The following is a 25137-nucleotide window of genomic DNA, read 5'->3' as shown; positions in this document are numbered from 1 at the left end:
CCTCTTGCAGTTCCACTTCCAGGGACAAGAATTCTAGTTTGTGCTATTCTGAATTTGACTCATTAGAGACCCTGGTCATTGGTGACTGCTCCTTAAAGCAGAGAGCTCAGAGTTCTTTTTTTGCCCATGATTTATGTATTTTTTTCATATGTCAGCATTTGTTAAATGTGTCTTGGTGCAGTTGAAAATTACATTTATTCAAAGCAGTAGCAGTCATGTCGTGTGGATAGCTGATGGTTATAGACTGTATGAAATCCAAAATCTGTTTTATTCCTGCAGAGACATCAGTAAAAATGCCCATCTGGGGTTTAAACCATTTCTTTACTGGACCATCTTGGGCTTCTTTCATGCATTTGTTTTCTTTTATGGCTCATATCTTCTAATGGGAGAAGACACTTCTCTGCTGGGAAATGGCCAGGTACAATATCATAAGTGTTATTCTACCACTGTATTTTTGGCAGTATTTCTTAATGCTTTTTTTTAAAAATCCTTTTGTGTCAGAAAATTTTTGTGTTTATGAACTACACTTATCAAAGATTCTTTGTCAGAGTTTGTGTGTTCTCTCAAGAGTAACATTTCTTAGCATGGAAATTGTAAGGTGTTGTCAGAAAGCATATGTCCCTGAAGAACATATCTTTCAAGATAATTGCTGTATCATGGTTGTCTTAAACTTTGTTGTATTTTGTGACTTGTTTTTGTCAAAATCCTGTTTCATAATGTCAGCAAATGAGAATTTATATTCATTCATTTAAAACTAATTTTGAATTGGACTTAATTGCAATGTCAAGCAATGGCTTCTCTTCAGTAACTGTTGTAAAGTTAGACTGAAAGTTGACTGAAGTCTTGAAGCTTCCCCTGAAAACATATTATTTTAATTGCTCTTTTTTTTATTTAGTGGTGCAAGCTGCTTTTAAACTATGCTTTTTATCAATAAGCGTTTTTAAGACCATAACTTAATGAAATCATCAAATACTAGTTTGACACTTTCTGTTTTAAAGATATTGAAGTTCAGCAAGAATCATTTTAAAAAACCTCTAAAGCTTGAATGAAACCATTGCAAGTCTGTTTTCTTATTTCCCCTGGTTCTGAGTTAGTTAACTCAATTTAGAACAATTAAATACTGATTTTTTCCCTCGTTAAATGTGGGCAGTAATGGAAAAATACATTTGCTCCTCATTATGCCATTCTGAATACTGGCATGAAGGACTTGCCAGTTCTCATAATGCTTGGCAGAGTTGCAAGTTATGGCACCAGGGACAAAAGCAGCATCCTTCTGAATTCCCAGCGTCACCTGGTGAGTGGGCGTGAGCTCAGGAAGTTTAGTCAGAAATGCAGTGATGTGCAGACAGTGACTGAGGGGTCCTGAGGGGCTGCAGGCAGAGCTGGTGCTGGCAGTGTCCCTGCAGAGGGAGGAGCAGTGCAGGGTGCAGCTGCCTGGAGCTTCACCCTTTCCATCATCAGATGTTTGATAAGAATGTTAAAATAGTTGGGCTTTAGTCTAAAATGTCTCTTTCCAGCTGAGGCATGAGTGTGTCCTCTTGTCATTTCTTACAAGCTGTGGGATTTGAAATTCTTGTGAGCTGGTAAAGGTCCTTCAGGACTCTTGTAATGAGGTAATTTTAGACTATGAATCAGTGTGTGTGGTGCATCCATCTTCAGTTGTCAAAGCACCTCACTTCAAAATTGCTTAGTAAATGTCCGTGGGGCAGGAAGAGACTTCTTCCATTGCATTTAGTAACAGCTGTTTGCTTTGGGGAGTTGGCAGCTGCCCTTTAGCTTCTTATGTGATATGACTTCAAATAAATTCTAAGACTTTTCTGGGTTTTACTTACTCTACCTCTCTGTGTTTGCTAAAAGAGGGTGATTAGGACTGGTGGAAATGTGTTGCAGTGAAATATCTGCATTGCATAGTTTCTTGCAAATTTAATGTGTTCCTGGAAAAGCCAAAATTAAGGGTAATAGAATTTTGTGCACTGCTGGAGTGTTTTCTTACAAGTCCTCAAGAAGTGATCACCTGTACAGATCTGTGGTATAGGGCAGTGCTAGTGCAAGACCTCATGTTTCCATTCCAAGTTCTCAGTTCAGAGCACAGCAGAATAGAAGAGGTTGTAAAGAATTTGTTAATGCTGGTGCTTTGTTAGGCTTACCTCAACACATTGTGCAACTACTTGATCTTTTAGTTCTTTTTTCTCCCCCCTTTTTCATGCTGTGCATGTCGTCAGATATTGAAACCTAACAGACAAATGGTAAGAGTTTAGAAGAGCAGGAGATACAAAATATTGTATCTGTTACTTCATAGGATTAAAGGATGCAGCATCCGCAGTGTAAATGTGTTCAAAAATAAAATGGTGGCAAGAACTTGTTTGTGTTTTGCATTCTAACCCTGTGACCATGGAGAGCAGTGTTAGCAAAGACACTTTCTTTCACAGGTCACTCAGGAGAAGGTTAATTTTTCTTTTAATATTATTGCAGCAGTTAACAAGCATGGTACTTGTTAACCATTACTGTTGGTGGGACAAGTAAATCCAAGGCTTTAAGGCACATTTTCACAAAGATCTTTAAAATTATTGGTAAATAGACTCATGGCTGCCTCAGTTTTGTACCTTGTGTATCGATAAGACCAGCAGCTATGTGATCTGTCCTCAGGGTGTTGGGATGCTTTTGTCAGAGCTCTGCAACAAGAACTACAACTGTGTGAATCCCCTGTTCTGTACTGACTCATCAGCTCTAGGATGACCCTGGTTGCCTGTCTGCATGTGGTACCTTCCTCCTTGCTTGCTTAGTCTGCTGCCAGTGAACAGAGTTGAGGATTTGGTCATTGTTCAGTTTGTCAATGGCAAAACCAGCTGTGAAACAGCAACATCTTCCCTGTGATTCCCCAGCCAGTTCCAGGCTGGACTTGGTGTAGAATGGCAGCCCTGAGTAGCATGTGTGTAGATAGATACAACCTCAGCATCCCTGCCTGGTTGTCAGAGCTGAGATTTTATTGTTGTAGACCTTGTTCAGAGTTTTGATAGTTTAATTTATGTGCACAAGAGAATACAAAAGTGACAGATTTCAGTGTTTCAGAATTAGAAATTCCATTTTTTGTTTATTAGCCTTGAAACAAAGTGTCTTTTCCTTAGAATTTTCTTTGTAAAATACAATGGCACCATTATTTTTGAATTGTAGAATTGTGCTTGGGGGTTAAAAGTGAACCTTCATTTGATGCTGCATGATTAAAATTACCTGGAAGTGTTTAAACTCAAAGGAGTTTTACACTTAAAGTGAATACCTTCCACCCAATATTTCCTTTCTATTGGACGCTTATAATTAATTGATCAAATTGGTATCTTCATTTTCCTATCATTTCATATTACTGTTTTGGCCTTTTTTTCATATTTCATGTAGACTTTGAGATGATTTGTTTTGAACCAAGAAGAAAGATGATTTGGGGGTTGTTAATTATCATAACCTGTATTTTTTCTAGTAGTTTGTGTTGTATCTTTATTGCTTTTTTCATGATTATTACTTGTCACAAGCTTATATCTTATTTCTTTAATGTAGCTGACTTGAGCAGGATTTAACTTACTGTGAATACTCTTAACTGATGTTTTTTTTCTTCCATGATTTATGCCTTGCCATTTTCTTAGATGTTTGGGAACTGGACATTTGGTACTTTGGTCTTCACCGTTATGGTTATAACTGTTACGATGAAGGTATGGCATCACACTGGCTGCTCTCTGGGTTTGGATGGATAGGCAAATATTTAATAAAGCAGTAATTCCAAAGTTTCCTCTTCTTGAGTGTTCCAGATAAGCGACTTTTATGTTTAGTTTCAACTTTAGTTTCAATAGTTGAAATTTTTGTTTAGTTTTTGTGTGTTACAACAATATTTAGTGTTTGGGCTGGAAGTTCACAAGTGTGTTCTGACTGGTATTTATCATTTTCTGTGAAGTGAGTGGAAAACATAAGTTCACTGAAATTATCTCTGTTGTAGATGGCACTAGAAACTCACTTCTGGACATGGATAAACCATTTTGTTACGTGGGGATCCATTGTGTTTTATTTCATATTCTCCTTGTTTTATGGGGGAATTATCTGGTAAGTGATTTTTTTTCTCCCTCTTTTTATCACATGTAATATTGACAAAGCTTTAAAAAAAACCCTGAAATATTATGTTCTACCATCTTGCTCTGAATTTTGTGACAGATTCGTGGAAAAAAAAATTTAAATCCAGACTGGCCACTTGCTTTTGGTGATTTCTTTGAAAAATTTAAGAAATGCTGCTGTGCTGTCCTGTGCTCAAGGACCCACAGTACCTGTCTCTGACAGCCTGTAACTATAAAGGCATTTTAAAGAAGTAAATAGGTTCCCAGAGGTGCTCTGTAATAGGTAAATAATTGCAACAGAAGTAAAGATGCTGGGGTTTGAATCAGTAAAGTGAAGTTCTTTTTCTTGTAGTTTGGAGTCTGGAGAGATAGGATGATGATTGATTCTCTGCAACACAATTTAAAACTAAAGCAGAACTTTTTTCCCTCAAAGTTGAGTACCCTCTGTCCCTGGAGCTCATTTGCAGGTCAGGTCCAACAGGTTGCTGCACTTCACATGGACAGGGTGCAGTTGTGACTCTGCATCCTGGGTCTCAGTGCTTGATGTAAAACAAGATACACTTGAGACAGCCTGTGCTGTACTTTTGTTCCTAGAAGTTCTTTTTACTAATTGCCACTTCTTTTAACTTTTCAGGCCATTTTTACATACCCAGGACATGTACTTTGTATTTGTTCAACTGTTGTCAAGTGGTTCTGCTTGGTTTGCCATAATCCTCATAGTAGTTGCTTGTTTGTTTATTGATGTTGTGAAGAAAGTGCTGTACAGACATCTGCAACCAACAAGTACTGAAAAAGCTCAGGTAATTTTTTGGTATGCTTTTGTATCCATCTTGACCAATAGTAACCCTCTTACATTGCTGTCATGTTTAATGCAGAGAAGTGTTCTCATTTTGAAATGCACTTGTTGATTTAAAATCACGAAAGCGAGGACACCATTCATTTAACAAGGCAGTAATGTTTATGTTTAGTAATTGGTAATAAAAAGAATAGAATTATTTTTGAAGATGTCACTCAGTCTTTTGCATCTCAGCTTGCAGCTGTATGAAAGGATCATACTGTGCATTTTTATACTGCTTTATAGATGGTAACTTACTTTTTGTCTAAGGATTAGAAGTATTAGAATATATTGCTCTAATTGGCACTGAATAGTTCTTAAAGTGTGATGGAAACAATAATTTTAAAAATTACTTTAGTAAAACTTGGTTTAATTAGTATTTCTTAAATCAATCATTTCATATGCTGTGCCTTTGATTGTTGATTCTGTAATTAAAGCTAATTACCCATGTGGCAGGTTCACAGATTCATAGACAAGGTCTAAAGTTATGCTGTGGTAATGGAATCTCCCTTCTGTCTGACACAGGCTACAGAAAATCCTTTAAAACATTTTGGTGAGATTAGTCTGTATTTTAGGTAAATATCTCATCTCTGAGTGTTTTCTTTTTAGAGATGGTTATGGAGAAGTCATCCTGTCCCATTGTTCTAATAGTGACTGTCTCTCTGGTTTCAGTTTTCAATGTTTTATCTTTTTATACTTCTTCTGCTAGACTGAGAAGGTTTCTATTGCAGTTTTTGTTTTATTCACAGTTAGCGTTGTGATCAAGTTAATTTTAGCACTGAGAGGTAGGTTGGACCTGCATCTTCAGTCAAAAAGGTTGTTTTAGAATCTTCTCATCACTCTTGTGTTTCTCCTGTAATTTTCACCCTTCTTCAACCTCATCTTGAATTTTGAATTTCACCAGTGGACTTAATATTCCAGCACAGCAGACCCCAGTACCAAGTATGGGAATAATTGGGAATAATGAGTCCCCAGCTACATTCAGATTACAGAATAACATACATCAATAACCTGTTGTCTTCTGCATCTTCTACACATCTGCAGGTGCTGATGTTGGTTTCTTTCAGGTCATTGATGAGAGGTCAGTTAGCATAGGGCCAGCAATAATGAAAGTGAATGAAGAGCCCAAATGACAGAGATATCCCATGCACAGTTATGGTCTGAAACCTCTTAGCAGCTTTCTGTCCACCTGTGTGCCAGATTGATTTTGTGGTGTCCTAATTGCTTAATGCAAGTGGCAGTGAGCTCTGTGCCAGAACTCCTGACTGCACTGCATCAGTGCTGGTATCTTTAGCATCTAACCTTGTAATTACTTTGATGTGAGTGCATGGTGATTTACTCAAATTGTATTACCCTTCTAATTTGTGTGTTAAAAAAACCATCCATGTGAGACGTTCTCTTAATTTGCCTGGGGTCAGCATCATGCTGAGAAGCCTACTGCTAACCAAAATATCCCACTAGTCCCTTTCCAAAACTGGAATATTGGCTACCTTTTCCTGTGGTAGAATTTACTAGCTAAAAGCCAAGGTAAATAACCACTGGCTTTCACAAGACTGCTCAGATAGATCTGGTAAAACTCTGGATTGCACATCACTTCTTGGATTAGATTGTCTGTAGGTAATGATACTTATCTTTTTTCCTTCCTTCAAAAACTAGTGGCAATATTTATGAAACACTCTCCTTCCTTCCTTGCTGTACATCATCTGTTGCTGTCTGGCACGGTTTGATGGTTCTTGAGGCTTCTCATGTTCTTGAAGTGCTTGAATTAAAACCCAAAAAGCCACATGGGTTTTCCTGCCTTTATCCATATACTTCCTGCTTGCTACATTCTCTTGCTTTAGGAGTCCTTTCTAAAGAATTGTTGGGTTCAGGTTAATGCCATTATGGCTGTGCAGTCAAGGACACAGTAGGACTTTTTATTTTTAAGAAGGAACCTTGATGAATATCTAAAACCTTTCCCATGGCTAGAGTTTGATTCCTGGCCATGGGGATTTTGCTTTGTGCATCTCTATTAGTTGTCTTTTTTCTTTTAACTTACTTGCTGTCTACTTTGCATTTGAGAGTCAGCACTGGGGTCTCTGTTTACCAAAATACTGTCTTTTCTCTGAAAATTCTTAATTCTTGATGCTGCAAAGTGAGGTATCTGAAATGGGATTTGACCAGAGATTCTTTAGCAGCCATCCAGTGGTTTCTCTTTGTGTGTCTGACAGTGAAATTATAGCTATAAATGTATTTGCAAAAAGAAGGCACATCTTTGTTCCTTTCTTGAGGTTTAATCTGTTGAGATTTTCCTACTCTTGCTTTAATGGGACAATCAGCTCCACTGGATTTCATTCACTGTTCTTGCAGTGAGGAAGTGGATATAACTGAGGAGGAGCACATTTGTTGCCAGGAAGTGACAGAATGCTTCTTTTGTGGTCATACTTCATAATTTGTGTTTAAAATTCCTAGTAAATATTTTTCTTTCTGCTTCCAAGCAGAGGAAGAGACTGACTTTAAGATAGAAAGTATTTGGAGAGTATCTTTGTCCTTTGGAAGTCATTGAAGGAGCAAATATGGAACTTTGTATATTGTCCTTTCATATTATTTTTCTTAGTGTAGGTGCATCCTCTGTATAATTGAACATGTTTAATTATTCATTTTTAATTGCAGGACTACATTAGTATATTTTTTATACTGGAGAAAAGAAAAAGCTTGGTTTATAGTTACTGTGTTTTTATCATGGCAAGATACATTGTTACATGACCTAGTTCCCTGTTTATAAATTGCAGCTATTTAGGTTATTTGTTTCTGTCTGCCATCATTTAAATTCTAAACTAATCCCAGGAGCAGTGAGCAAAACATACATTTCTCAGCTGAAAATGCTTGCCCTATTGTTCTAATTTTTCAAAAATATTGTATATGGCTTTCTTGACTTAGTGCTCTGAGTTCACTGTGTCTGTGGGAATCTGCTTTACCTTGGTTTTATATCTTTTTTTAGTGTAAGGTGATGGCATCTAGTGAGAGTTTGCCTCTGATTTGTTAGATGTTATATGTAGCTAAGTTATTCATAAGAAAACAGAGAAATTTAACTGATATGAGAGAGAAATTTTATAGGCTTTTAAGTGTAAATATTGTTCTGTCACAGCAACTTAAATCTCATTCATTTTGGAAAACTAAAAATTGAAAATTTGACAGACAAGCATAAGTTGACATTTACAGAGGATGAACTTGGTTAAGTTTATGTTCCTTAATGCACTTAAGGTGAATGTGTGTTACTATATTTTATTTTAGTTTTGCTGTGTTTCAAGGGCTTTTTGCTGGCCTAAAGAAAAGCCATCTTATGTTTGACTGAGGTCAGGTGCCCTGAAGTAGCTTGTAGGCAATTTCTCTATATAGGTCTGTTACAGAATCATACAGGAGGAATTGGACAGTAAGGTAAATGTGAATCAAAATCTTTGGGTAAAGATAAATCACAGCACTACTGAGGGGAGAAAGCAATACAGAATGAAGGTGTCTGGTAAAGCACAGATGTAAAAGTGTTTAGGCCTTTTCTCTCAGTATGAAAGCAAAGTTACTTCAAGAATGGTCCTGCTAAACAGTGACTGGCTGTGATGGTCCCAGGAGCTGTCTTGAAGGTACCAGGCTTGTGTTCTGTATATGATGTGTATTCCTCTTAAATAACAATGTGTTGTCCTGTGTCTTTCTCTTAGAAAATTACTGCTGCTACTTACTGACATGTGTGTTCCATCCCTTCTCTGTCCAATTGTAGATGTACTCCAACAGAGTTGCTTTAAGTGACGAGTTCATCGCACTGCAGCCATTGTCCAGGGCAAGGAATCAGCTGAGCAAAATTAGGTAGAGTAGGAGGGACAGTTCCTCATCAACTCTTATGCATGCTCAAGGTGAACTAACCAGTGCTGAGAGAGATGGGAAGAGGCATGAATATCTATTAGTGGGGTGAGAGGGCAATACCTGTAGTGCAGAAACATTCAGTTTGGTGATTTCTTGGCTTTGCTCTGTGTTTCTGAGCCAAATGCTTCTCCTAAGTAGCATGTGTTGGACGTGCTTTTTTGTTTTGTTTTTTTTAAGGAAAAAACATCCCTAGCATGATGCTCAACTTCTAGAATAAAGATCAGCTGTTCTTGCATCCTTTTTAAAATAATCATAGTTTCTAGCATGGTTATAATGCTTTTAGTTTCTTTATGATAAAAAATTAACAGTGCATTTTGCATGCTGGATAATTTCAGCTTTATAAGGCTGTGACAGGAAGATCCATGTACTTCGGGCAGCAATTTCTTGCAAGTTATTTGCCCATTTTAATTTGCTTTCAATTGTGTTGAAAGAGCAGAAAATGGTTGAAGCTTGGGTGCATCCATACCCTTGTGCAGCTGAGGCTTTTTGTGTCTGTTTTGTGCAGATATAAAGTGAGTGTTGTTTGTTTTCAATGTGTATAGATACATATTCCTAAAGGCATTTGGCTACAAAGTCCTAGAAAATTACTCAAAACAAGATCAAAGCATACATACGTGTCTGTGTAGGTAAAACATGGTTCTGCAACTCTTCAAATGCACTGAGTTCAGCACATGAAATGCTGTCAAATGCTGATTCTCTTTTGTAAGGCTTAAGCATTCATATGCATCAGTAATGTCTCAATCTGTTCAGTTCTACCAATATCTACTTCTACATCCTACAGCAAGAATTAATGCAAAGATCAGATTCTTTTTTTAATATTTTTCAAGGTGACTTTGTTGTTAAAAATGTGCAAAATAGGTGCCTAGAAGAACCAACTAACCTACATTTAGGGGCTTGATTGCTGTTTGTTTAACCAAAAGGGAAAAGTTTTGAATTTCCCTCAGGGTGCACTACAACTTTACAAGGCAAAACATGAAATAGCCATTGTGTTGTGGTCTTAGTGACCCCAGTGTGAAACACAACACCTTGGATTTCCAAACACCCAGGGGATAGTGGTGGGCTGGTTTCGTTTTGTTTTGTTTTGAATCCAGCACTTAATAGCTTTAAAATAGGCAAAGTATGGTACAGCTTTTGAAAGCTGTTAAACTTAGCAACATATTAGAGAGGTTCCTCTGCAAAAGCCTTTACAAGTTAGCTTTTCAAATTCTTAGTTTATCAGGTAATTTGGTTTAACAAGTTACCTTTTAGAAACGTTGTGTAAGTGTATATAAGTGCTCTCAATGAATTATTAAAGTGAATTACATCACACAACATATCTACACCAAAGATATTAGAACAGAAGATTCTGTTAAAATTTCAAAAACTAAACACATCTTAATCATTAGATAGCTGGATAGTCAAAGGAAAATGAACCTGTCTAGGAATGCATCACTGTAGCCAAATGCTAAAACCAGGAGAATCCTTGCTAATGTGAGGCAGTTTTCTTCATATTAAACTTAGGGAAGAGTTGAAAAAAATGGGGAAATCTGTTTTGTCCATTAGTAATAAATGATTTTGCAAATTCAGTTCTCTTGTAAGTCAGAATTTTCGCACTTGAGTATCTGATAGTACCTGAAGTACAAGCACTGGCTGCTTTCTGATATGCAGTGGAGCTTGTAAAGTGCAACAAGAAGCAAACAAGGATTCAGGTTTCTCTAGTTCTTTATTCTTTGTCTTTGGACAAAGTTGAGAAGTTATCCTCTGGATCCTTGCCTAAAACAGTGAAAAGGAAAATCAATTGATAGACAGAAACTACTCACTTCACTATATTAAATAAAACCTAATTTGGAGTGAAGAGCTTGAGTAGGTTTCTGTGGTTTTCCCAAAGCAATAGGGCAAAGAAGGCAAAGAAAACTGTAGGAGCATGAAACAAAACAGCTGCCTGGTGAATATGTAGCTGTAAAGCAGCTAATCTGTCACACCTCATTTGTACATGCCACCCAGGGATTGCATCCTTTGTGACTGCAGAATGCATGGAGGTTGATGAACAGACTTTGGCAGGTTTTTGTTGTTTGTAAATATATATTAAAAGTCTCAAAAGGAGCATAACTCCAGGTTAAACTGCGTTATTCCTTGTTCTGCCAAGATGCTTACTCTTCTCTTGAGATCAAAAGAAGACTTCCTTTATGAATGCAAATTAAAAGAGAAGTATGATGTTACAATAATTTTTTATTTCTGTAGGCTTCACAGTGTGCAAAAAATGAGTTCAAGTTTATATTGAGTACATTGGTGATGTACAGTTAAGATCTTTGAGAGGGATCTTCTAAGTGTCCAGGTGATTCCTGTAAGTCAGAATTTCAGTCTTGTGTATGCCTCTTAAAGTCTTGGCTCTGAACTTTACTGTCCCTTTTGGAACGTGGGATGAAGAGGAAATGAGAGCACGGGCAGGTGCAGGTGTTGTGCTTAGCTGGAGTCTGGCTGAGCACTGCTTTCCTCCATAGCTGCTTCTCCTGTTCCTGGAATGTGTGAAATATGTATCTTAGGGTACTAACTGGCTCCCACTGTATCTCATTCCATGTTTTATCTGTAAGAAAGTGTTCTGTGTGCATGTATGTCTACGTGTCTTGTGCTTTGTAAGAACTGTCAGAAATCTTAAGCCACATTTGGTTGGGAAGTGTTGCTTGGACAGATGTTTTAATTCTACTTACTGATGGAATTAACTGTGTTTACAGAGTTTCTGCCTTTGGACAGTGTGTTATGAACTGTACCCAGAACTGGGGAAATGTAAGACACCAGGAAGGCTTTTATTTACAGAGGGCTGTTAGTGCACAGTGTTATATCCAGGGCTCTGGAGCATTTACCTTGTCACAGCCCAACCCTGTTCTCTCCCCATCTCCAGCCCCATGGGTCTGTATTTGCCTGGTTTTCCCTTCATCTCAGTCCATATCTGCTCCTTGGCTAGCTCCAGAACTTCAGACTCCAGGCCCTGGCTTTATGGCCTTCATTCCTTGTCTCCCATTCCATAGGATTTCTCCCCTAAAGCTTTCAGGTCTGACCCAGCCCAGCTGTGTCGAGTTGGGAGCAGAGAGGTCTCTGTTCCTTTTACAGCCTATGTTTTCTCTAAGGAATGTGTAATTTCTGAGAAAACTGCCCAAGTGGAAGCATGAATTCCCACTGTGAGGTGTGCTAGAACACCCTGATGTGCTGCACTTTGATCAAGGGTAATCTCTTCCTTTTGCAGACCTGTTCATTGTGTTAGCATAGCTTGGTGTTGATCTGTTGGCTAATCCACAGAATCTCTCACAGGAAGATGATGAAATGAGGGAAGAATGCACAATTTTGGATTTGGCTTCAGTCACAAAAGGGCACATACTACCTACCTGAAGAAACTTTTGTCTAATGACTTGGAAATAATTAAATAATTGGGCACTTTTAGGTTCATTTAATACAAAAAGTAGAAAACAAAGGGATGAAAACATCATGGCAGTGAAGTTGTTAGAGGTCAACATTCCTATATATTTTCTTTAAAAAATTTAAATCTAATTGTTTGGTATTTTGGTATATAATATATTAAGGGTTAAAGATAGTGGGATTTCCAGTAAAAGGAAGCTTTACTTAATTATGGAATAGTAATAACCAGCTCATATCAATTTTCTAAAACATCCATATGGCATCACAATGTTGGCAGCTGGGACCTGGGCTCAGGAAAATGCCCTGCAGTGCTCTTAACTTGGTGCACAGGATTAAACATATTCCCTGTTCCTCAAAGTCCCAACTTTTCAGTGTGACTGAATCTTGGGTTGCAATGTCTGTCTTGTGGCATATGGAATAACCTGCAATAAGACAAACAAACTGAAATGGTCCTTTCTGTTAGAAGGGGAAAAGAAAACTCCAAAATCTAAGAATTTTATATAGATTCCAAATTTGCTGGGTTTCCTTGTTGTAGTCTGTACAGCACAAAAAGGCCAAACATATTTAACACTTGGGCACTGAGAAACTGCATTTGATCCACCAAAAATAAAAATTACCTCTTGATCTTGTAAATATGCCTTGCTCTCTCAAGACCAGACATGTGAAAGTTCTTGTAACAATGGTAACTGTTTTAAAGCAATGCAAGCATGATGCTTTATAAGATCTGTTGCTTTTCTGTCCTTCCAGATGGAAGAAAAGGGTTCAGTCAGCTCAGCATGTGACTTTGCTGAAAGCAGGCACAGAGGGGAGGACAATAGGCAGCTGCTAGACCCATCTTGCCTGCCCGACAGTTCTTACCTCCACTAGGTAGTACTCCCACTGTACCCTAATGTGTGTGTAATTATTTCCATTTGTCATACTGAGACAGTCATTGAGCCATCTCCAAAATACCCATATTTTTGCTATCTGCAAGAAAAATTACATCATAGAATGTTGATTTTTTTTTTTTATCAAGCTGAATCATTCCTTAACCCTGCACCTCAGTTGCTTTTTGATTTATTGCATCCAATGGGCCATGCTCATATGAAGTATTATGTTTATTGAGATTCCAGATCTTACCTTATGAACATACTTTATTTGCCACCCAAATATTAATAGTATCTGGTATTTCTCTATACTCATTCATTGTCTCTCCTACCTTGTGTTTCCTGAGGGTTTGCTTCAGGTCTCCAGGGAACATTATGTCTTCCTGCCTTGCCATGCCAGGTTTTACTTTGGTACAAAACTATGACCATAACTGTCCCCCACAGAGAGAAAGTGAGAAAAGGGACTCTCTATCATATGTATCTTCCTTCCAGGTAGTGGATGTAAATACAAAAATCCATGTTCACCAGGCAATGATAAACATCATATCTACATATAAAATATAGTTGGGGTTTTTTTGTCCTTAATGTTCTCACAGTATTTCTTTATACTTAACTGTGAGTTTGACAGAACAGAATTGTTGTTTCCAGATTCTGTAAGGTCTCATTTGCCATTTTTTTTAAAAAAGTGATATTAACTTTTCCATGAGTTGTGGTTCAAGCATGATCCTAGCTTTTTGTATCTAACTTTTGAAGAATAGAGGAGATTCTTCTGAAAAAGAGACATTGGATCTCCAACATCCAGAGTTGAGTTTGGTCTTTGAAAGCTCATTTGGATTACTCTTGTTTCCTCTTTCTGACAGTCTTTGGATAATATCCAGGACTGCTTGCTCTCAGGGTAACAGATTCTAAGGAATTCTGGTTCATCTGATCCTGCATACAGCCACTTTCTGCAGTAACTTTAAAGGTCTGCTTGAGGATAATGGGTAATATCTGTGAAATCCTGAGTGTAGGAATGTTACAGTTCTGTATTGCTGTAACCACAGCCTTGAAGGTCACTCCATCTGCAGCAGGGGGGGTTTGCCTGCTGACCTCCAACTGGGAATTCCTTCTGCTCTGTGTAATCTTTGTGTCAGAGCTCTGGGAGCACAGTCTGAGGTGACTCAATGTCATTTTGCTGGTACTGCAGTGCTGCAGAGTGTGCAGTTCCTGATTCTGGTATCTTCTGTGGCCCTGCAGTTGGGATTAGTTGTGGTGGTCATCACATGAGGATGTTCAGGGGTCAGGCTCTGTTGAGGTGTGTTTTGTTTTGTTTTGTTTGTCTTTTAACCAGAACCCCTTTCAGACCTGTCTCTTGAAAATCATCTGCTTCTGCCTCTTAGGTACAGAAGTTCATTGTCACAGTAAATGTTCCTTTTGTGTCCCAAAGACTCCCCAGATGAGTGTGTGAGTTAAAGTGTGTTCTGCCTGTACTCAGCCACAGCCTCTGAGCTGATCCACAGGATCAGGGGGCTCAGTTTGTAGAGAATCCTGTACATTCCAACAGCTGCTGAGTGACAGTTGTGTGAACAGCACAATAGTGCTGTGATGGGAAGGTCTGGAGGGGCTGTGGGGAGCATGGCACAGGGCTGAGGAAGGAGCAGGCACAGGGAAAGGTGCATGAAAACAAACACCAGCTCTGTATGTGTTCCTCCTTGTGCTGCCAGTGGAGATTTTTCTCTTGTATTTCCAAAAACCTCTTGTTTCTGTTAGCTGCCTCTTCTTTGTTGTGTAGGCTGTTCTGTTGTGAAGCTGTACATGTGTCCAGCTGCCTGCCTGGGGGGGGTTAGAAAAGACAGTGTCCACTCAGAGTAAACCATTCCCATAGGAAACTCTTGAGGTTCTTTACTTTTCTTGCAGTGTTTGGCAACTGTGGGTGGCATGGAAGAAATTTGGGCTCAAAAACAATCTTAGACAACAGTCAGTGATCTTTGGTGTCACAGTAAAAAATTGTGGGAAGGTCTTAAGTGAGCTGTGTCCTGTTATGGACAAAGGTGCCTCCTTCCAGAATTCTTTCACTGATGTGAGGAGAGAGTAATGGATGCTTAAGTTCAGCCTCTGTGTTCAGTATTTGTTTGACAGGATGTTCTCATGGAGAGTTTGAAATTAAATTAAATTAAAAATTTTATTTAAAAAGCATCCCCACACTTCACGTTTTTATTTCTCTTTGGAATGGTTACTGAAGTCAGGTTAGGATTTTCTCTCTGCAGAAGTAGGAGATTCCAGTTATGCTGCAGTTGGTGCAGCAGTGCTGTAGAGGAGCACACTGGTAGGTGGCACTTACACCCATACTGCTTTCTTCTCATTTTATTTCTTTTATTCCTTTTTTTTTCCGCACCTACAAAACATGAGCTGTTGAAAGAGTTTATTATGCTAATGTTGAATTATTTTTCATGCTGGCATGAACATGAATGAACCTTTCTGACATCAGCTTTGTTTGCTTTTGGATAAACCATGTTCACACAATCAGGAATGTGCTTTTGTTCTATACCAAGCCAAGGGTATCTATGGTAGTGATATAATGTCAATTATTGTAGGAAATTGCATTGTGCATTTGAGGAAGAATTACTTGGATCAGGTTGCTGTTGTATTCTGCAGCCTGAAGCTTTGTCTTGATACATTTCCCTTAAAATAGGGCTGAGCTGGTATAAACTGTAGCAGAGGTAAATCAAGGCATCCCAGCTGGAAGTGCATGTGCTCTGCTGTGGGGCTTGTTGGAGGGAATTCCTGACCAGTTCATTTCCAGTGTTAGGCAGATGTGGTGCCAGACCATTTCCGTGCTCAGCATGGCTGCACTCAAACCTTGGGAAGAACAAATCTTACTGTATGTAGACCTTAGGAAGTGGTAATATTATTACTGTAGTACTCCTATAAAATTGAAAAATATTCAGCACTCTAGCTTTAAGAAAACCTGCTTTTCCTAAGTGTTTTCTGGTAGCATCTTTATTGCTAAATTTGTGAGTACTCATTTTTCTTTTTTTCTTTTTTCTTTTTTTTTTTCTTTTTATTTTACTTTCCAGCTTACTGAGGCAGGTTCAGGTATCAACTGCTTGGACTCCATGTGCTGCTTCTCAGATGGGGAAACAGCATGCACATCTGTTAGAAGAATGCTGGAACGACTAATGGGAAGGTGTAGCCCAAGCCGGGTCAACAGGTGTGGCTTTTCTCTCAATAGCCTTTGCTGCAGACGATTCTCCTATAAACTGGAACCCGATGAGCCTGCAGCAATAGATGTCTAGAAACTAGCTGCAGGTTTTGCTTATCTAAGTAGAAAATGCAACTCTTTATTGTACTTTTTTCATCCTAAAAGATTAGCTTCTTGTTTCTTTTTGAGTGGTTTCTTTTGGGATGGGGAGGGGAAAAACGGTTTTCGAAAGATTTCTGTTAAAGTGTTTAGTTTGGCTTTACAAGCTCTTGTGTTGTATCTATCGTAATTTCTCTTGATTTGTACATTTTTCTCTTTAGAAAATCAAACCTTGCTGCTGTTTTTGTTCTCCTTTTTATGATTACTTTTTTGCCTTCACAAATCAGGAGTTGTTTGTAAAGTCGAAAGACTTTTCCCTTTGGTTCTTGATGTACAACCTCCAAATATTTACCTTGGAGCTTGCATTACTCCTGAAGGTACACAAAAGGCTCACATTCCCCCCCTTTAATCTAATTTCATTGTTAGGAGGAGAGCCTTTAAATCTTTCAGCCATTGATTGATATGAAGATGAAATATTTTTGTAGTATAACTTTTATAATCTATTTCTAAAATCAGAGTGATTGACAGAACAGAGTCTTCAGGTTCTAAGAATTTTCAATGTTTTTTGGGTTCCAGAAGGTATATTGTCAAAATCATGTGTGCCATTCCAAAGTATGTGCTAAATAAATCTTTCCTTCACAAGCCACGTGTGAAACAAACGTCAGTGGATTAAGAGCATTTTGAGTAATTGAATATGTCTGAGGAGCAGCACTGCTCTTGCAGTCAGCCCAGCTGGGAGAGGAGCTCTCACTGAATCCTTCATGTGCCATCTCCCCATTTCCAAACAAAGAGGGATAGCAAACAAATACGGAAATATTTGGGGGTAGAAATAAAAATAGTCTTTTGTACATCGTAATCTCTGTCCCTGAATGATATCATGGTCCTTCATTGGTCAAAAGGCAAACCTAAAAACACTTCACAAAACGTGAACTTCGCACATTTTCAAGGAAACTAATTTTGTATTTGAAGAACTTTGTCTCTTTCAGTTAAAGGTTGTGATATCATTCATTGGGTATCAAATCTCGTGTGGGTAATTTTCCCTGACAGCTTTGTCAGCTCTGATTCTGCCTTTAGGTATTGCCTGGTCTGTAGCTCATCTCTGTTGGAACTCTTGTGTTGAACATGGTGTCTGTGCTTTCAGTCTCTCTCTCTCTTCTGGCTTGCTTGTGAAATTTATTCAATGTTTCTACAAATCTAGGGTATGAGTATGCAAGAAGTTTCATTCCATATGAAAAATGAACTGTTACAATTAAGTACATTTTTAATTCAAACTTGCTGTGTAGAAAGCGGGCATGATGTGTAAAATAAACAGTTTAATAGAATTTTTAATCTACAAGGTGAGCATTTAATTGGTCTAAAATCAACATTTTGCTCTAACTTTTCTGGGGTTTTTTTTCACTTCTCTGTAAAACTGTGCTTTCCAATTGAGGAATTTCTCATGCTACTTCTTTTCACTTATTGTTATCTAATTAGGGCAGATTGTTAGTTAACAATTGCCTTAGTAACCTGTACTTTTATAAGGTAGGTATTCTGTGTTTTGCTTTCTGCAATCTATTTGCAGTTTTACAATTTTGTTTGTTCCACTCAAATTTTCTTTCCTTAAGAACTTAAATACTTATTGAACCTAACTCGTATTTGACAGAATATTAAACACTTTTTTCAAGACTGATTTTTCTCAGGTTTCTTTTCTGCTTACCTCCTGTAGTTTTCAGATGAAGTTCCATCTAGCCAAATAATTTTAAAGTTCTTAGAACACAGACTTTAGGATTAAGTTCAATGAATATGCAAAAGTATCTTGGTGCTACACTAAGGACTTGAAGTTCTGTGGGTTTTGCTTCTGCCTCTGGTTGAAATTGCTCTGAACAATCTTCTTGTTTCACTTAAATTTATGTACAGTAAAAACAGAAAAGAGATTTTTTTATAAGTCAGTCATATTTGTTTTCTCCAATGATCTCAGTTCCTTCCACTCAGTATTGACACTTAAAACCTGATCTAAAAGTCAAGGGTCCATTTTCTCCCTTACACTTTTTTGGTAATTTGAGAAAGTCTTTATTAATATTTTTAATTACTAATTGCTTCAATCACATGAAGCAGTTACAAGTTGTGAAATGCTGAAGGTGCAAGTAAGAAAACTTGGGTGATTTTAAAATTGTTTAGGCTTTGTTCATGAGTTTGAGCTGCTTTGTTTTTTATCTAAATCTCCAGAAGATTGTGCAGTCCCCAACAGGATGGTCTTTTGAGTACTTGTACTCTATAAAATAGTGAAGTATTCAACCAGGAGGTAGCTGCAAATTATTTTTGTTGATTGAAGTGATGCTGATGAATATGTTGTTTGTGAAGTGCTGTGGAATGAAGAGCACTCTTTTAAATAATGTTACTGTAGCCAGCTTGTGTTGTATTCTCTGCTCCTGATATTCTGTCAAATACGATATTCTGTTAAATATGATCACATGAAATCAAACATCGTATCAAATTTTGATAAAAACTTTGATGAATCGAAGTTGTACAAATGCTTGGAGTAGTGGGCCACAGGAATATAGTCTCTTGTGCTTAATTTACTGCTTGTAAAATGTATTTGAGGAGTATTTTCTATAGCTTCATTCACTAGTTAGAATATAAAATGTGTGGTGTGGTATGTTAAAATGCATTTTTGTCTGTCTGTTCCATTAAATTGTCTGTCGATTTGTCAGTCACTAAATTATTAAGAATGCTGGATCACATACATTACTTGTACAGTAGGAATCATTGCTGAATTGTTGGGTCTCCCATTAGTGGTTCTTGTGTCAAAGCACTGGATGGAACAGTTCTAAAGAAACAGCAGATTTCTGACAGAGCCTAATTTGGAGGATAAACTCATTGTGTTTTGATTTCCTGCCTTCCAACCTTCTTCAGCTTTTCCCATACAGTCCTGTAATGCTGTCCAGCCAAGAACAGTATTTCTTCCCAAGCTGTAATAAAGTGAGACCCCTGTGAGTCAGCAGCTGTGACGTCTGGGGCAGTTCCCTGATGTTTTGAAGTGTAGCAGGAAGGGATGAAGCAGGTTCCTGGCTGTAGATAAGTTTTGCCTCCCGCAGGCTCGGGCAGTGTGGATGTTTCCTGCTGGGACATGGCTGTGCCAGGTTTCCAGGTCTGGCTCTGTGCTGCACAGGGCTCACAGTGCCTCTGGACACAGGCAGCATTCACAGCACTAAAACTTCAGCTGCAAAATAGGCATAAACCCCTCTGCTTGGTTTGATTCACAGTGATGGAAACAGCTGTAGCTGTGGTAATTGCACAGCAGGCACAAATTGGCCTCTGTTTCCAAAGGTCTGCATGAACTGCAGGTACCTACATGAAGTGAGTAGAGTAGTCCCTTATAGAGGTACATTAGCCTGCTCTCCTAACACTTTTACCTTTTGCTCTCATAGACTTTTCTCCTCACCTCCCAGTAAAGTACAAGTTCCCAGTCAGCCAAACTTTTCTTTTATTGTTACTTTAGATCATGGAGTTCATCGGACCCCTTCTATGCCAACGACAGGAGCATCCTGACTCTCTCCACAATGGACTCAAGCACTTGCTGACAGGGACATTTTTGATGCCTTGTGGAAGCCGTGTGGTCTCACACACCTGTAGCAGGTGCTGAGGCGTGCTCAGTGTCCGGCGCTGCCCTAGGAAAGCCCAGAGGACTCCTGAGTCCAGGCAGGGCTTGTCTGGCCTGGCATAATCTGCACAGCAATTGCTTCCAGGATTTTTTCTAATTATATCTACAAATTGCTAAATAAGTTGGGTTTGGTTTTTTTTTTTAAGGAATGCTCTGCCCATTTGATCCATTTTGTTGCTGTATGAGCAGATTGGAATCCTACATTTAATACTTAAGATGTCAATGACAGAAATCTTTCTCCTCCCAAATTTGAGTGATCCAATTTGAATCAATTTGATTCTCCACAATGAAACTTCTAAAACTTGCATTTTTCACTATGACCCTTCCCTTTAAACACATTCATTTTGAGCTGTCTTGCAGATGCTGTCTTAGCAGTTTGCAAATCAATTTTGTTACTTCTGTGGACAGTTACTGTATTCTATAAGCAATCAATTTAGTAATTTTTGAGAGTTAAATGCAATTCAAATATTTATGCTGGTGTATGAGTGGCAATATATTAGCCATTGCTTTGAAAAACACTTAACTGTGACAAGTCAGTAATTTGGAATAATAAGGGATATTACAGTTCACTGTTCTCCTAAAGTACAATTCAGAAACCAGTCATCTTTTATTATGCCCTGTGTGTTTTGTTAACATGGAAAAATTTGTTAAGAATTGGTGGATTGAGCAGAAGTCTCACTAGCATAAATTTTTTGAATTATTAATCCTTTTAAAGTTGGGGAATTTTTGCATGTTTTGTTCTTTTTCATGTATTTATATTTGGTCATGTTGTACTTTGAAGATATAATTGATGCTTAATTATCTTCGTCTGTCGGAAGGATCCGAGACCTTGATGGCAATGTTTTGATACCTAAGTATGCCAATAAAAACAAATTGCACAGTTGGAGCTCTGGGTGGTGCATCCTGCAGGTGCCTCCCCTGCCCCAGTGCAGTGTCTGCACCGTGGGGGCTGGGGAGCAGCAACACTGCCCTGTTCCCTCAGCCTGGGTGGCTGAACCCACTGCGTGTCCTGGGCTGGGGCAGATGAAGTGCAGGTGCTACAAGGGTGCCTTAGAACAGGGCTGTTCATGGCTAGGGCCTGGGAGAAGGGCTGCTGCTCTGGGACACCCCCTTTTGCCATCTCAGTTACTGACATCCCATCGGTAACTGCAATGCTCGTCCTGTCCTGTTTAAAGATCCATCTTAAAATTAGCTTTGGCTAAAAACTCTAAATCTGGGCTGCTGCAAACCTGGCTGACTGTAACTGGGCTGCTGCCTGGGGAGTGTATCCCTCTTGACATCCCAAATTATCCCAAGTTCAGTGAGCAAAGGAACAGGTTCCACTTTGCTGGGATCAGATCCTTCAGTTGCTCCTTACCTATAATCAGCTCTGCTGTTCACTTTCCTGCCCATGACTTTAACTGGGATTATTTCAGCTCTCCTCTTGGCTTTGTTTTTGCATTAGTGCCTGGCAGCTCCACTCAGACCTGAAGGCTGCAGGTATGGTGGAGTTTACAAGAGCTCAGTGCTCAAGGCAACATCTGTGTAGGAAAGAAATTGTCATTGGAACTTTATTGTTAAATGTGTAAGGATTTGAACATGCAGCACACAAGGAATTTTTCCCAATGTTATAGGTGAAGATCAGTTCAGAAATAAGGAAGCTTTAAAAATAAATTACAAGACAAGAAGAAGAAATTAAATGCAGCAAACTTTCCTTTTAAATATGTGTTTAATTCAGCACTCATAGAGGATTTCTGTATCATGTCTTCAGATGCCTGAGTGCAGTGAAGCTTGGGGTTGAAAATGTCTGTGTGCTCTAGATCCCCCCAGTGAGTGCCCAGGGGATGAAGAAACACTAAAACTGAGCCTTGTCTTTTTATGCAGCAGGTATGAACATGTGATTAATCCCAGTGCATAGGGCTGAAAACCTGGATCCAGCTGGAGAGGCAATAGCCTGATTGTCATCCATCCAGTCCTCTAGAGCTGCACTGGGAGCAAAATACACTTAAATTTCACCGATTTCTATAATTTCCTTTATATTTCATGTCTATATTAAACCTGGGTTTAAAATGGTAATTTTCTTGCTAGTATTTTCTCCTCCTAGGACTCTTCATGCTGCCATGGATACCTAGAAAATACAGAATTCTTTTACTCTAATCAGATATCTGCTGTTTAGCTGTATTTTACACTTTAACCAGAGTGTTTCACTTTTCAACAGTGCTTGTTTGTCCTGTCAGTGTGTGTGACCATGTGCCCTCATCCATCCATGTGTCTGTGTGTCCTGCCCTGAGACCCAGACAGGTTCATTGTGTGAGGGGAGGCAGAGGCTTTGCCACAAACCCCACTCCAAGCATTTCCACTGGCCCAGCTCTGTAGGTGATGTATTTTGGCTTTTAGCACACCAGAGTGTTGAGTAGATTTGCACAGAAGCAGCACAGTTGTGTATTTGAAGAATAATTTGCGCTCATTATGTGTTTCTTTAAAACCTTCCATCTCCTCTCCTCTCCCCCCTTTCCCCCTGCTTTCCCTTTTCTCAGTGTTTGTAAGGTTACCGAAGAAACTTGCATTTAAACAATTCAGGAAGGACTTAAGAATCCATCCCTCGGCCAAGGTATCTTTTTCTATTTGCAGTAAATCTAAGTCAGTAATGTCTCACTGAGTAAGAGCACAGATGTGGGTTTCTTAAGGGCAGATTTTTTGGTGTGACAGATACTTTGTGTGGAAGTCATTGGGATTTTGTGGTGTTATCACAAATCTTAAAAATGTTCCTATTCAAGGAAGAAAGACTTTGTGCATTTCTTTGATAGCTGAAGTGTAGGAGCCAGTTCACTGTGCCCTGGGCATGGTGCAGAGTCCTTCATGAGGGAAACTGAAAAATCCAGCTGAAAAAATTCAGTGTAATGCTGGCATTCACCTGCCAGTGTGAGTGTGAACGGGTGGGGGAGGCTTTGGCATGGGGAGGAAAAGTTTTATTGTTTACCTTTTAGCCTTGAAATCCATCACAGCCTGTAGTAGGTGTTTGTAGTTCAAAGCAAGAGTGGTGTACACTCATTTCACTGTGCAGTGTCCCTGAGGAAGCACCACCACAGCTGCTCCCGAATGGGATTATGTTCTCTGCAGGTCACTTCTGCCTCTGGGAGAAACAAGGTTTGGTTTTGCTACTTAGGAAGACAATTTTAGTTGCCAAACTCTTGCTTTTAAGAGGATGCAGTGGAAAAAACCCTGAGATGTTCTGAATTGCTTCAAAAACTAAACTGTACATATTCTGCTTAGAAGTACTTTGCATTTTTTAAGAATACAGCAGGGAAGGGGGACAGAAGCTTCAAAGGAAGGAATGCTGAGAACTTTGGTTTTTCATTTTCAGAATGATTTAAGAAAAGCTTATGCAACTTAGAATGCATATTAAGCACCTATAATTTCTTATTGAAAATATTTGGTAATGCTTTCAAATAAGTTTTTCTATGGTAGTGTAACTCCTATATTGGAATAAAATACCATTTTCTAGTGCTAGAAGTGTCAAAGTTGCAGCCTAAATTATTTTTCATAGTTTTATCTGCTATTGCTGTACATCTAAATACTTGTGATTTTGGTGAAATTCTGTGTTCCAAAGTGCTCAAGCAAAATGTGCTTTTGAGCCACTTATTTCGAGGTTGTCTTTTTTTTTTTTTTTTTTTTTTTTTTTGTGTGTGTGTGTGTGTGTGTAGAATTCCTAGTATCTCACTGTTGTCACTGCCCTGGCCCACTGCTTCTTTACACAGATGGTTTCACAGATGTCACTGCTTAAAGGAGCCATTCCTAGAGCTGGGCAAACCTTTCACCAGGGACTCATTTTAGCCTTTATCCTGTTCCTGAATTATTTCCCAGCCAGACTCTCTCCTTTGCAGCTCTGGGCTGGGATTTTTTTCTGCAGACGGTTTTTTTTCTGTCGGTTGTTTTGCACGTTCCTTGCTTCTGTCGTTTGTTCCCAGTGGCACGGGTTGGGTTGTGCTCTGGGAATGGTTTGGGTTGTGCTCTGGGAATGGTTTGGGTTGTGCTCTGGGAATGGTTTGGGTTCTGCTCTGGGAATGGTTTGGGTTCTGCTCTGGGAATGGTTTGGGTTCTGCTCTGGGAATGGTTTGGGTTCTGCTCTGGGAATGCCTCGGCTGGGAGCAGCAGCAGGGCCGGGTGCTGGGGATGCTCGTGGCTCTGTCAGCTCCTGTTGCTGCAGGAGTGGGATGTGCCAGGCTTCTGCTTTCTCTGGATTTCTCTCTCCCTTCAGCTCAGTGCTGCTCCAAAGGCGTCAGGACTCGCTCAGAGCTGTGTGGTGCTCCTTGGGGACCTTGCTGTCACCGCCCGGCTCCGCTGTCCCGAGCTGGGGCTGCCGAGGGGCCAAGAGCGCTGCGGGACGCGGGGACAGAAACGACAGCTCGGCTCCAGGAGACCCCGGGTTCATTCACCTTCTGCTGCACTGCTCGAGGAAATTACTTCCAACAGCAGCAGGTCCTCACCCTTTTTACATTTTGACACCAGGATACAAGATGATCTGTGGAGCAAGCCGTTGGGAATGGTTAAAAATGAGGCGCACCTTGCTGCAGGAGGATCGTATTTGTATCTCAAAGAATATATTTTTACAATTCCCATTTGCAGTGCCCTTGACAGATTTCAGGTTTTATGCATACAAAAATAACAAATCATCATCATCTAGACTCCTGTTGTATCACTGAATTGGGATTGAGCTTGCTTCTTTGAAGGAAAAAGCTGGAATGGTCTCATCTCTGCAAGAATTACCTTTTAAAAGTTGTGGGTTCTTAATTTGAGGCAGATTAGGGGCGTTGCCCACAGGAAATGAGCAATAAGTAATACAAAGAATTTTGGACCTCTGACACTGTGGCTGCCTCGTTATTTTTTTCTCCTCTGACAGCGAGGCTGTGTGCTTGCTCCTTGTACAGCTTGGTCAGTAGCTGTTTTGAAAATGGTTTATGAAAATTATATTTATTAAATAAAACTTTCACTTCTAGCTGAGTCATTGTTTTAATTATGTACATGGTAGAGGAAAAGCTGGCAGAGCAAAGCCAGGCTTGCTGCACCCTGGCCCAGAAGCAAGGCTGGAGAGAAGTCACCAGCAAGAAAAAAACAAAAAAAAAACCTCTCCCCACTCAATTTTTACAGCCCCCTCATCTCTC

General features: G+C 39.2%; 1 protein-coding gene across 9 annotated transcripts in view; it reads left to right on the top strand.

Annotated features, from left to right (window-relative positions):
• The window catches only part of ATP11B (ATPase phospholipid transporting 11B (putative)), a 64497-nt gene extending 39526 nt beyond the window's left edge, over positions 1-24971 (top strand). Inside the window, exons 25-32 of one of the 9 annotated variants that reach the window (XM_033068644.2) lie at positions 280-418; positions 2223-2246; positions 3633-3698; positions 3980-4083; positions 4726-4891; positions 16133-16266; positions 22513-22586; positions 24234-24971. In XM_033068644.2, the coding sequence (XP_032924535.1) occupies positions 280-418; positions 2223-2246; positions 3633-3698; positions 3980-4083; positions 4726-4891; positions 16133-16266; positions 22513-22546 (667 nt within the window). In that variant the 3' untranslated portion in view covers positions 22547-22586; positions 24234-24971. Of the gene's footprint in view, positions 1-279; positions 419-2222; positions 2247-3632; positions 3699-3979; positions 4084-4725; positions 4892-8677; positions 8764-12957; positions 13078-16132; positions 23614-24233 lie in introns of those variants that run through there. The other 8 variants (XM_033068641.1, XM_033068643.1, XR_004418848.2 and 5 more) reach the window with 8 other exon arrangements.
• The last annotated feature ends 166 nt before the right edge of the window (positions 24972-25137 follow it).

This window comes from Catharus ustulatus, chromosome 10 (genome assembly GCF_009819885.2).
Source record: "Catharus ustulatus isolate bCatUst1 chromosome 10, bCatUst1.pri.v2, whole genome shotgun sequence".
NCBI classification, from domain to species: Eukaryota; Metazoa; Chordata; class Aves; order Passeriformes; family Turdidae; genus Catharus; species Catharus ustulatus.
The sequence above is the reverse complement of the archived record's forward strand: the minus strand, read 5'-3'. Positions and strand labels throughout refer to the sequence as shown.